Genomic DNA, 13,376 nt, shown 5'->3' on the forward strand with positions numbered 1-13,376 from the left:
ACCTTACATACTCTACCAGTGACACTATGATTAACTACTAACTATACCCTATAATATGTTTATTTACTACTCTTGATTAGAGGACTGGTTCCAACCTTGCCATTGAAGGAGGACGGTGATCCCATGGGCGAGATGCCCGACGTCATGGAGTTGGAGTTGGCCGTGATGGTGAAGCTGTTGCTACCACCACCTATGCTATTGCCACCATTGCTACTGCCACCACTGTTGCCGCCACCACTGCTGCTATTAACGCTACTGGTCGAGGTGATGGTTGCAGTGATCGTTGGCTTCTTGAGCAACTTGTCCCACTGTGGCTTGTTGTGCAAGTACTCTTGTCGCAGCTGGTTGAGTGATGCGATGATCTGCTCACACGATGGACGTTGGCTGGCCTCCTGGTGCACACACTGCTTATACAGTGCGACGAGACCGGCTGGACAGTGCGAGGGCAGCGTGGGACGCAGGCCCTCCTTGGAGTTCATCATGATCTGGAAGTCCATCTTGATGTGCTGGAACTCGGCGTACGGTCTCGAGTACTCGCCGTTGATGACGCGCATCAGAAGCTCCCAGAACACAATGCCAATGCTGTAGATGTCGGACTTGGTGGTGTAGGGGGAGCCGACGCCGTTTGCCACCTCTGGCGAACAATAGGCAAACGTACCACGGATCTTGGACAGCGTCTCCATGTTGTCGGCAGTGTTGAAGCGTGACAGACCAAAGTCGCACACCTTGCACTCCCAGTCCTCGTTGACCAGCAGGTTCAGCGACTTGAAGTCGCGATGCACGATCTGAGGCGACCAGTTGTGCAGACACTGGATGCCCAACGTCATCTGCATGGTGAACTGGAAGAAGCGGTCCCAGCCAATGTCGTACTTCTTGGTGTTCATGACGTGGTACAGCGAGTCGCGACTACAGTACTCCATCACCATGCACAGCTTGGGGTCGAGGCTTGCGCCGTAGAAAGTGACCATGTATGGGGAGCGTATGGACGCCATGATCTGGAACTCCTTCTTAAACTCTTCCAGCTGCGACTGTGTCGTGATCGCCTTGAGCACCTTGACGGCCACCTCCTTTCCTCTGAATATGCCTTTGTACACTTTGCCACTGGAGCCTGCGCCGAGCTTGAGCGTGTACTCGAGCTCCGAGTGATGGATGATGTAGTTGCCGTTGGCGTGGATGCCCTCCAGGCTGGACAGCGTCTCCTTGAGCTCGTCCGACGAGATGGAGCCGGTGGACTCGATGCTGTTTGGTGTGTTGAGCTTCATCGACTCCATTGAATGGTTGAATTTGTTGTTGTTGTTGTTGTTATTATTGTTGTTGTTGTTTGGATCGCTGCTGGCCAGCGCTGCCTGTTCCTTTAATATTCTACAGTTCTTGATGATCTTCAGTCGATGTCCGCTCGATGTTATTCTTAGCGAGTCCAAAGTCTTCTCATCAATGTCTGGCAACAGGTCCATGAATATCTCCTCCTTTACAAAGTTCAACCAGTACTGTTCCATCTCTATCGATTTCAACCAACTATAAACATCTGTTTGTTTGTTTGTTTGATTGATTGAATGATTGTTTAGTATGTGTTGCCGACGAGTTGCCATGTTACCACCCTCTCGTTGCCAGCAAACTTACCTTGTACATTCTTAAGGAAATTGATTACTTTTACATTGCCTCCTTGAGTGGAGAGCTCATAGCATGTCTTCTTCTCGTTACTCTTGATCGTGATGTCAGCGCCAGCCTTCACCAGCACTGATACGAGGTCCTCGCGGCCCAGATGCACGGCAAAATGCAATGGACTCTCGCCACGTGTCGTCACGACGTTGACGTCGGCACCGGCCTCGAGCAACAGGTTGACCATTAGAAGACGGATCGAGTTGTTAAAGATCGACTTGTGCAACGGGGTCTCGCCGTGCTTGTTCTGCAGATTGACGTTGACGCCCTTCTTTAGAAACTGCTGGAAGGGCTCCTGGCAGTTGGGTGTCTTGAACTTCTGGCAGAAGTAGTGCAACGCCAGGTTGTTGTCGTCGTTCGTCAGGTTGACATTGATGCCTTCGTATGTCAGCAACAACATCATCACCTGATCATCACAGTGGCTCGCCGCCACATGCAATGGTGTGTATCCATTCTTATCCTGTTCGTTAATATCCATCCTTTTTAAAGTTGATTGATTGATTGATTGTTTGATTGTTAGTGATTGATCGATTGAATGAATGATTGGCAACATGTTATAACATACTTGTTAACTTGATAGAAGTTTAGTATCTCACGAACAATGTCGTATGTACCTAATCTGAGGGCAGCGCATAGTGGCGTCTGGTCCATGTTGTCAGGCTCAGTCAACTCGATCTTGGCCTTTCTGGCCTGTGATAGACGGGCTCTGACCTTGGCCAAGTCTCGCTGGCATATTGCCTGATGCAATTTGTTGAGTGATTTGTTCATGAATGATGGTGATGTTGGTAGTGAAGTTGATGACCTTCTTGCAATGATCTCGTTCATCCAAGACTTCTTCTCAATTGATGATGTCATTTATCCTACTACTACTATCACTAAATATATATATTATGATATATAATGTGATTGATTGTTTGTTTGTTTGATTATTTAATTGGTAATAATACAATGATGATTGATTGATTGGTTGGATGTTATAGTGTATATATATATGTATATGTATATATTTATATATTTATATGATGATGAATGATTGATAGTTGAATGATTATAATAGTTGATGTATCATATCTATTTATGAGTTATGTGATATTGATGATGGGAACAAAGAATGATTGATTGATTGACAAGGGTCCAGGTCTACAAACAAATGGTTCGACCAATGAAACAAGGATGTCAACAACAATAACAAACAAACAAACAAATTAATGGTCAATGATTTCTAACTGCTGTAGTTGCTGTTCTAGCTACTATAGACTATATATCCTATCTCTGCTGTTGCCGCGTTTCTGTTTGTCGCCGCTACTGTTGCTAATGATTGGATTGACTTGATTGATTGACTGACTGACTGGATTGATGATTGACTGACTGAAGTGATACTGCCTGTTGCTGTTGCTTTGATTGACTTGGATTGCTAATGCTGTTGCTTACTTGTTTGCTTTTTGTTGTTGGTTGCGGTTGGACTATTGTTGTGTGTGTGCTTGTGTGAGTGAGTGTATATACGAAAGTACAGGAAGTGCGTATGTTAGTTGAGTATTACCAACAACAACAACAACAATCGAATATAGAGTGATAGTGATAGAGTGATAGAGTGAATCTATATATATTGTGCGTGTGTGTGTGTGTGTGTGTGTGTGTGTGTGTGTGTGTGTGTGCGTATTTGTGTTTGGTTGGTGTTTGATGTACTGTAGATGAGAGTGGTGAATGTGAATGTGAATGGTGAGAGTGATGTGATTGCTTTTGTTGTTGATGTGGTGTGAGTGAGGGAGGCACAATGGTCACTTTGTTTTCTTGTGTTTAGGTGTGGGAGTGAGTGAAAAACAATAAAATTAAAAATAATTATAATTCAAAAACAAGATCATCAATCAAAACAATGATTTCAAAGTTGGATCTTTGATGTAGTTGCTTTTGTCACTTATTTTTCGAGGTGAGGTATCCTCCCATTATGTGATTGTTTGGTTGATTGATTTTGAATGGCAACAAGATCATAAATCACAATGTCGTTGAGTGTCAGGACCTAAGATGGAATAGTTCCGTTTTAACATACTCAAACATTAACCTTATTACTTTATTCGATCACATTGACTATTCTATTTGGGATTAATCCAATAAACACCATCAAAGGACCTATCACAATAAGTTAAACCCGAAACAATAGTTTTTCCACAATATCAAGGAATTTTTCCCTCACTTTCCCTCCCTGGTCATTCACCCAGTTTTTGACAACGAAACATTCATTTTATGAGCTCGTTTATTTAATTAGATAGTATACAAATATATGAATAGTAATAATGTCAGAAGTATTCAGTTATAAACAGTCTTTGGAGTATTTTGAGAACTTGTTAACTAGTTTAACTACTGATGATAATAATAATATCCTGTTAACGAGTGAACAACATCAACATTCACTTGGTTTATCAATCATATGCCTGTCAGAAGAAGGCCTTAATTCCTTCAATTATGCTCAAACCATAAACTCATTGCCCTTATTGACCAAAGTATGTACATTGACAATTCATTCATTCATCACTCAACTCAAACTCAAACTTATACACAATTATTAGTTATGTTCAAATGAGAATGTTATTAGGGCACTACCTGTGAACCATAAAGATATGTTGTACAGGTTGTTGAAGGAGGCAAGTCCACAACTATCATATGGAGTATGGAAGCTCAATGAATCACGCGGGATCAAGATTGGAGTCTATGATGTAGCAATTGCTCATCTTTGTTCGATCAATACATCGATGAACATGAATCATCTATCATATTTCATTCTGGATCGATCATTCCTCGTGAGTTTGGTTGCCACTCTCGTCAATCAACCCGATCTACAACACAACCTATTGTTACAATATCTCAAACTACTTCGAGGTCCTATACATGAGTTTGATCCAAACACTTATGGTATGATCATCGAAGCATTTGGATCTGAACATGTTGAGCGTGAACTTGATCAATGGTTCATGGCGCCATACTCGCAAGATCCCACACTCATCCATTCCGAGCTCGAACAAAGGCTCAACTACCTCCTCTCAATGCCAAACAAGTCCACATCGACCCTCCTACTCAATCACAAAAAATACCTTTTAAAGTATGTCATTCATCATTCTAATAATATCAATCATTATTATTATTTACTAATTCATTTATTCTTTCAAATTAGGTTCATCTGTACTTCTTTGAAACAGTGTAGCTTGACCAAGTTGAAGATGTTCAATAACAACATGTCCAAAGTACTGACAGTTGTGTTGATGGATGATGAGGATCATGTTGTCAAAAGTCAATCATTGATTGATCTCCTGAAGGATGGACAAAGTAGATATGGAGTAGATGCATACAATGTCTACTTTAGAGAGCTTCATACACACATCAGACCAATTGACTCTTTACTTCCATTATATGAACTACTAAATGCCAACAACAAATCCTCAGTTATCACACTCTTTGGATCATCATTCCAACAAGTAAGTCTTTCATTCATTTATTCACTCAATCACTTCCACTCATTAATGTACTCACTAACTCAATCAATCAGCATTACAATAGATATGAATCATCAATCATTAGTTTGTTGAAGGATACCAAGAGCCTTGTGCTCCTCAATGGAATATTCAAATGCTTTGGTACTCGTAATGCAAATGATCACATGGACATTTTCAAACCAATCTTGGATCGCTTAAAGATGATTGATTCATCAATCAATATCAACAACATTGATCACTCAATTCAATGTGATGGTTTTGGATGGGGATTGCTCAGCCTCATTGACCTGCTCGAGACTAATGACGTCCTCCTTTGCAAGAGTGACTATCCAATCGACAAATACATGGACATTGCCATTGCTGCTCTATTGGTGGCGTCAGAGCCCTTTGCCACACAGAGTGATGAGGACCAGTTCATTGAGCAACATCGACCATCATTGGAGAGATACATCAGGCTCTATAGTAATCAGATAGTCAACAACTTCACACCAATCTCATTCCTCAATGCACTTGCTCGTCATTCAATGTTGGATGGTGAACTCATCACTAATCTCATTCGTAATGGTGGAGGTCGCAACCGTACTCTTCAACAACCTCGACATCTCGGTATCTTCCTCAACTCATGTCGTCCGGACCCTGTGGGGGCATGGATCAAGTACATTGATAGGGAGATCTCCTCCACCTATTCTGGAGATTTAGAGATACATACTATTCCCATACTACTCTACAATGAGATTGTCAACGATTGTCCGCATGTTGGGTCGCGGTTCCACATTCTCAAGTATCTTCAGAGCATCAAACTGTTCACACCAAAGTATATACCAACATACATCTACAAGACTACATTGCTGGGTAACAACCAACATGATGGCAATGATGACTTCAACCATCATCTTCAACTTTACAAACAATTCAAGATGAAATCATTGGCATCTATTTATAAATATTCAAAGAGATCAAGAATGATTGATCATGATGACCAAGGACATAGACATGGAGATGGATGGATCAACCTTCCAGAGTTGTTGCTCAAACAAATATTTGGATATCTCACACTGGAGCAACCGTTGGAGTCCAAATGGTTGGTGGAGTTGTCGACAGTGTCCAAGCAATTCCATCGAGAAGTGTCAATCTCATTGTGCAACACAATCAATCCAACAATATCAATCAGGTCCAAGATTAGTCATTTGGGTACCAAGTACTGTCTCTTCCTCACACCTCCACTGCATCTCAAAGTTTTTGACCTTGTTCACATACCATCAGAGCACATAGAACTCTGTCTCAATCGTTTGGTATCATTACAAGTCGAATATTATTTTGATGAATCAATCTTATTCACCAAGGTTGAAGCCCCCAATCTCAGACATATCCACTTCAAAGAGTCTGGTAGCGATCCTAGAGACTCCTTCGATAAAGTGTCAGCCATCGTGGGACATCATAAAATATACATTGTGGAAGAGAAGTTCGATCATGATAAAGATGATAATGAAGTTGAAGGTGAAGTTGAGGAAGAAGATGAGAGAGATTATGGATATAGCAATTTCTATGAACAGAGTCGAGGATATACAGCAATATATCGACAAGCATTCAAACATTTTCTCCAACATTACATCACCAACAACAATAACAATAACAATAATAATTCAACAACATCAGTACAATCAATTGACATTGAGTCAACATCACCTTTTGGCCCATCACCAAACTTGATCCAAGAATATCCATCAACTAGAATCAAGTTCAAATGGAATCCAGAGTTGGCAGAAACAAGATTTCTCGACTATTGGAACCTCTCAGATGGCTATCCAACTCATATACTAGAGAGTATGAAGTCAGACCAACTACAACATCTCACATCAATTATTAATCCAGAATGGCAATCAATCACATATTTATCAGTGGCCAATCAGGTGCGAGAGTTGACATTGGAACCATCGTGTTCCGGACGTGATGAGAGGAATCTTCCTCAACATCTTGCTCCCTTGAAAATGTACTATGAGAGTGCTGCGTTCCAAAACGTGTGCTCACTCAAATTGTTATTTGCAAACATCAATCATGTTGTTGTGATGATGCCAACGGTATCAAATAACATTGGATCAATAGTGATGCAGATCACTAATTTGAGATCAATGGTATTGTCTGATATATCTCGATCATCAGAAGTGGATCAGATCATTATGGCATTATTGGATCACCTTAATCAATCCATATTCCGCAAACTCACCAAAGTAACATTGACAATCAGTTTCCGAGGTAAACGAGATCCATTCATCTTTAGACAATTTCTTCGATGTTGTCCCCAATGTCCACTTCAGCTAGTACATCATCAATAAAACAAAATGGTATTATATTAATTTATTTATCTCTCCAATCAATCAAAGTATGGAAGTTCAATCAATGAGACACATTCAAAAAAACTACCTAAATGAGGCAACTCAATTGGACGAAGTCTTCGAAGTCTTTTTCCGAAACAGTGTCTTATTCATAACATAATAGTAAGACAGTTATATAATGTCTAAACCTAAAGTATTCAGTTATAAGCAGTCTCTAGAGTATATTGAGATGTTATCTAGTTTAGATGACAATGCTCAGTTAACAACAGAACAAAAGAGTTCACTTGAATCATCAATCAAATGCCTATATAGTGAACGCCATAATTCAATCAATTATTATCAAACCACCAACTCATTGCCAATATTGACCAAAGTATGTGTAGACCCTACCATTCATTCATTCATTCATTTATACATTCACCAACTCAACTCAAACCCAAACACAAACTCAAACTCACACATACACAATCATTCAACCATTCAATCATTCATTCATTCACTAACTCAACTCAACTCAATTCATCTCTATCTATCATTAGTTATGTTCACATGAGAATATGATTAGGACAATCAATGTAGAACAAAAAAATGAGTTAAACTTGATGTTGACGCGGATAAAACCATACATATCAAATGGAGAAATGACGATCAGTGTATCAAGTGAGATCAAGATTGGAGTATATGAAGTGGTACTTGCTCATCTCAGTTCAGTAGTGATGGGTGGATGTTCAGAATTCCTTCAGAATCGATCATTCTCAAGCATTTGATTGACAGCCTTGCCAACAAACCTGATCTACTACACAACCTGTTGTTGCAATATCTCAAACTACTTAGACCGAGCTTTTACCAGACTACATATGAGTTGATCATTAACGTGTTTGGTTCTGATCGTATTGGACGTGCGCTTGAACAATGGTTCAGAACGCCAAACATGGAGATTGCCATTGCTACATTATCGGTGGCATCAGAGCCATTTGCCACACAGAGTGATGAGGACCAGTTCATTGAGCAACACCGACCATCATTGGAGAGATATATCAGACACTATGATAATCAGATAGTCAACAGCGCCACACGAATTTCATTCCTCAAAGCACTTGCTCGTCATTCAATGCTGGATGGTCAACTCATCACCAGAATCATTCAAAAATATAGTCAATGCAGCTATAGTGAACAACAAGTTTCACTCAGTCACTTCCTCAACACGTGTCGTCCAGACCCTGGGGCAGCATGGATCAAGTATATTGATACCACTATCTCGTCCGCAAGTACTGGAGAGGGGGAGATCTATTCCATTCCCGAAGCACTCTACAATGTGATTGTCAACGATTGTCCACATGTGGCTGCACGCTTCCACATTCTCAAGTATCTTCAGAGCATCAAACTGTTTACGCTAAAGCAGACACCAACATACATATCCAAGAGTATACTGTTGGGTAACTACCAACATGATGCTGATGGCAATGATGACTTCAATCATCATCTTCAACTTTACAAACAATTCAAGATGAACTCATTGGCATCCATTTATAAATATTCAAAGAGATCAAGAATGATTGATCATGATGACCAAGGACATAGACATGGAGATGGATGGATCAACCTTCCAGAGTTGTTGCTCAAACAAATATTTGGATATCTCACACTGGAGCAACCGTTGGAGTCCAAATGGTTGGTGGAGTTGTCGACAGTGTCCAAGCAATTCCATCGAGAAGTGTCAATCTCATTGTGCAACACAATCAATCCAACAATATCAATCAGGTCCAAGATTAGTCATTTGGGTTCCAAGTACTGTCTCTTTGTCACACCTCCACTGCATCTCAAAGCTTTGGACCTTGTTCACATACCATCAGAGCACATCGAACTCTGTCTCAATCACTTGGAATCATTACACGTCGAATTTTATATTGATAATGATTCAATCATATTCAGTGGTATCAAACAACATTGTATCAAACGAGATACAGATCAAAGAGTTGAGATCAATGGTATTGGCGGATATATCTGGAGAATCCAATAACTGTCTGGCATTATTGAAACACCTAAATCAATCCATATTCCCCAAACTCACCAAAGTATCAATCACAATGCATAATGAATTCCAAGATGAATCTAAACACGAAAGATTCATCTTCAAACAATTCCTTCGATGTTGCCTTCAATGTCCACTTCAACTTGTTAATTATCAATAAACTGGTATCGTTTCTGTATTATTATTTGTTGATCAAACGACAAATTAGTCCCTATTTCCATTTATGGAAGTTCCTGATTCATCACAACCCCCACATCTACTCGTTTTTGCTTTGACAAACCAAGTCTACACTTGCTCTGAATGAATGAACTATTACTATTACATGCATGTTATAAATATATATATATCATATGAAGTTGTACATATATCTATATCTCTTCGTCATCATTGAATATCATTAGTATTGGATCATCAACGAAACAAAGTTTCAAACTCAATCAATCATCACTATGAATACATCGATAGGATATATAGATGTAGGTGATGATACCAACAATAACAACAATAGCAACAACAATAATAACGAAGATAGATCACATAGTATATATTATGATCATAGTCATGTAGACCTGGGGATTCAAACCCATCACAGTCAATCACAATCAAATGTTCACATTCATCATCAACATCATCAACAACAATATACAACAATAGAGACAGACTCTTTTGAAACACAGAGTCAGGGCACAACGATAACAGTCACAGCAAGTCAGTTTCATAATGATAGCTATATAGATGATGATGATATTGAGTCATTGGGCATGGATGATATGGACTCGGTTGGTTCAAATGGTCTCGACGAGAACGATCTCCAGAACATCGACAAGTACTTCTCAGAGGTCAACATCAACGATTCAGCGAGCAGTAGTAGCAGGTCACAACAACATCATCATCAACAACATCAACATCATCAACAGCAGCAACGTATTGCGATCATCAATGGCACGACACAGTCCTCATCGTTGGGCAATCATCATGGTCATACACACTCACACTCACATCATCAACAACATCATCACCATCATGTTGGATCACTGGACTCCCAGCCTCACCTGTACATAATACCAAACTATCAGCCTGACTATGAGCATCACAAACATGGACACGCAGCAAATGGACATGAGCAGGACACTCCCTCGACGCCACAGTCCTCACATCCAGTAAACTTGTTTGGCGACCACAGCGACAACAACAACAATGGTACGATCACCAAGCCCATGGCCATTCCCCTTGCCACATCACCACCATCACACCCAAGCAACCTGCTCTGGTTCGAACCAACTCTGGTCAACATGGTGGACAACGAGCTGGATCATAGCGAGCAGGGATTGTTCAAGTTCCCCGCCATACCACAGGACAACATCTACAAGATCATCGACCTCTCGCACAACAACATCGACACACTCCCGGTCAACATGGCCTCGTTCGCCAAGTTGGAGCAGCTCATCCTGTTCAACAACCAGATCGAGCAGCTACCCAGCTCAGTGGGCGCGCTGACCTGCCTCACCATCCTCGATCTGTCGCACAACAACCTGCACACAATGTGCCCCGAGATTGGCACGCTCACACATCTGCGCGAGCTCTATCTCTGCGGCAATCAGCTCACTGAGTTCCCGTCGACCTCGCGGCTCAAGTCGCTGAGGAAGCTGCAGCTGGACAACAATCAGCTCCAGGAGGTGCCAACGTCGTCGCTCGAGACGCTTGGCCAGCTGCAGACACTCGACCTCTCACTCAACAAGATTCACACGATTGGCGACATGTCCAAGCTGCGCAGTCTCAAGGTGTTCAATCTGCGCAACAACAATATGACCGACCTCCCGCCCAGCATCAAGTCGCTCGTCAAGCTGCACAGTCTGTCGCTCGATCACAATCAGTTTGGTCACATCAGTGAGCATGCACTACAAGAGTTGACGCGTCTGGCCAAGTTGACGATCAGCGACAATCGACTAAAGTGCTTGCCATTGTCCATCAGATGTTTGTTGTCCCTTATCGAGCTGAACGTTGCTCAGAACCATCTGGACGCGCTGCCCGATACCCTGTGCCACTTGGCCAGCCTCAAGAAGCTGGATATCAGCAACAACAACATCCGGCGACTGCCCGCCGACATTGGCCAGCTATCCAAGCTGGCCGAGCTGCAGCTCTACAACAACCTGATCAGCTCTTTCCCGCTCAGCTTCCTAAAGTGTCGCTCGATCAGGGACGTGGGCGTCGACGGCAACCCGTTGCCGTCGATGTATCACATGGGCATCAAAGCGATCCGCCATCACATCAAGAATCCACACTGCGACGACATAGACTATGACAACCTGCATGAAGCCGACGTCGAGTCGGCCGCGCAGATCATCAGTTCCAACCCGAGAAGGAACATCGAATCCGAGGCCTCAATGGCCAGCAACAACCCCACGCACACCAACACCAACCCCAACCAAACGATCATTCACCCGAGCAACAACAACGCCAACAACGACGACCACACAATCGAAAACATACAGCCAATGTACAGAGAAACACCATTAATACGTTCACCCCCAAGAACTAAATACGCTTGGGAGATAGACTTCAACGAGCTGGAGATGGGCGAGCTGATTGGACAGGGCGGCTTCAGCCGCGTCTACCACGGTCGCTGGCGACAGCAGGAGGTGGCCATCAAGCAGATCGAGCTACAGTCCTACCGCTCACTGGACGACTTCCGCAAGGAGGTCGGCATCCTCAGCAAGCTCAAGGCGCACGAGAACCTTTTGCGATACTATGGCGCTTGCGCCAACGCCAAGTACTGCTACATCATCACCGAGTTTCTGCCACGCGGCTCACTCTACGATCTGCTGCACAAGGAGGGCACACGCGGCCTCGTCCGCATCGACACGCCTCTCATACTCAAGTTTGCACTGGGTGTGGCGTTGGGCTGCTACAACCTGTCCAACTACGACCCGCCCATCTACCACACCGACCTCAAGTCCAAGAACCTTCTGATCACCAACGACCTACACGTCAAGATATGCGACTTTGGCCTCGCATCATGCAAGAAGAAGGACAATGGCATGGCGGACGCTGAGCGTCTTGCCTATGTCTACTACGCCGCACCAGAGATCCTAAACAGTCGTCCATTCACTGAGAAAAGTGATGTGTATGTATTAAATACCTGTCCCCCCGCTGCTCCAATGTGACTGCTCGTCTAACCACTCGCTATTTGCGCCACAAACAGGTTCTCATTTGGAACGATATTATGGGAGCTCATTACCAATGTTATACCATTCAATGGTATGACACCGATGGAGGTTAAGGACTTCCTCAAGTCTGGCCAAAGACTGGCCATTCCATCCGAATGTCCAGAGTTCCTACAACGACTGATCACAGACTGCTGGAAACACAACGCCGAGGAAAGACCCTCATTCGTTGATATATACTATCGTCTGAAGGAACAAACGATTGCTCCTCCACCTCCTCCTCATACATAATGGACAATAATAAACCATCGTCCCCCATATGGTACCAGGATGTCAGAGGGCAGGGCTTATATTGGCGACAAGTCCCTTTTCCGCATCAGTGGAAGTTTGAGTGTGACATTTGATTACATATGTATATATTACATACCAATGTCCAAAGTTTGTTCTTGAACATTCTGTACCATATTGGGAAATAAATAAAGGCCTGTCGCATACCATATAAGGTTAGATTCTAAAAGAGATAGTCGTGTTGTGTGTGTGTCTTTGATGATCGATCACCACACCACAACACACTACTTCAAACAAACAATCTATCTTGATGTAGTGTTGTTGTTGACAAGAAGTGTTCATTCATTCTACAACATACATACATATATACATACACATAATATATATATTCTTGAATGATATGATTCATTGTAAT

At 42.4% G+C, this 13,376-nt stretch overlaps 3 protein-coding genes across 3 annotated transcripts; 2 read left to right on the forward strand and 1 right to left on the reverse strand.

Annotated features, from left to right (window-relative positions):
* Window positions 1-59: 59 nt before the first annotated feature.
* On the reverse strand, window positions 60-2,514 carry SAMD00019534_051750 (hypothetical protein; the record flags this gene model as incomplete). The annotated part of the gene is made up of 3 exons (XM_012899646.1): window positions 60-1,525; window positions 1,621-2,138; window positions 2,225-2,514. 3 exons carry the CDS (start codon window positions 2,512-2,514, stop codon window positions 60-62), a joined length of 2,274 nt encoding a protein of 757 aa, XP_012755100.1.
* A 2,054-nt stretch (window positions 2,515-4,568) lies between these two features.
* On the forward strand, window positions 4,569-6,087 carry SAMD00019534_051760 (hypothetical protein; the record flags this gene model as incomplete). The annotated part of the gene is made up of 4 exons (XM_012899647.1): window positions 4,569-4,753; window positions 4,826-5,126; window positions 5,198-5,996; window positions 6,062-6,087. The coding sequence occupies 4 exons, from the start codon at window positions 4,569-4,571 to the stop codon at window positions 6,085-6,087; spliced, it is 1,311 nt and encodes a 436-aa protein (XP_012755101.1).
* Window positions 6,088-10,270: 4,183 nt separating this feature from the next.
* Window positions 10,271-12,964, forward strand: SAMD00019534_051770 (hypothetical protein; the record flags this gene model as incomplete). The annotated part of the gene is made up of 2 exons (XM_012899648.1): window positions 10,271-12,633; window positions 12,712-12,964. 2 exons carry the CDS (start codon window positions 10,271-10,273, stop codon window positions 12,962-12,964), a joined length of 2,616 nt encoding a protein of 871 aa, XP_012755102.1.
* Window positions 12,965-13,376: the final 412 nt, after the last annotated feature.

Source organism: Acytostelium subglobosum, assembly GCF_000787575.1.
Source record: "Acytostelium subglobosum LB1 DNA, scaffold: scaffold9, whole genome shotgun sequence".
Classification (NCBI taxonomy): Eukaryota; Evosea; class Eumycetozoa; order Acytosteliales; family Acytosteliaceae; genus Acytostelium; species Acytostelium subglobosum.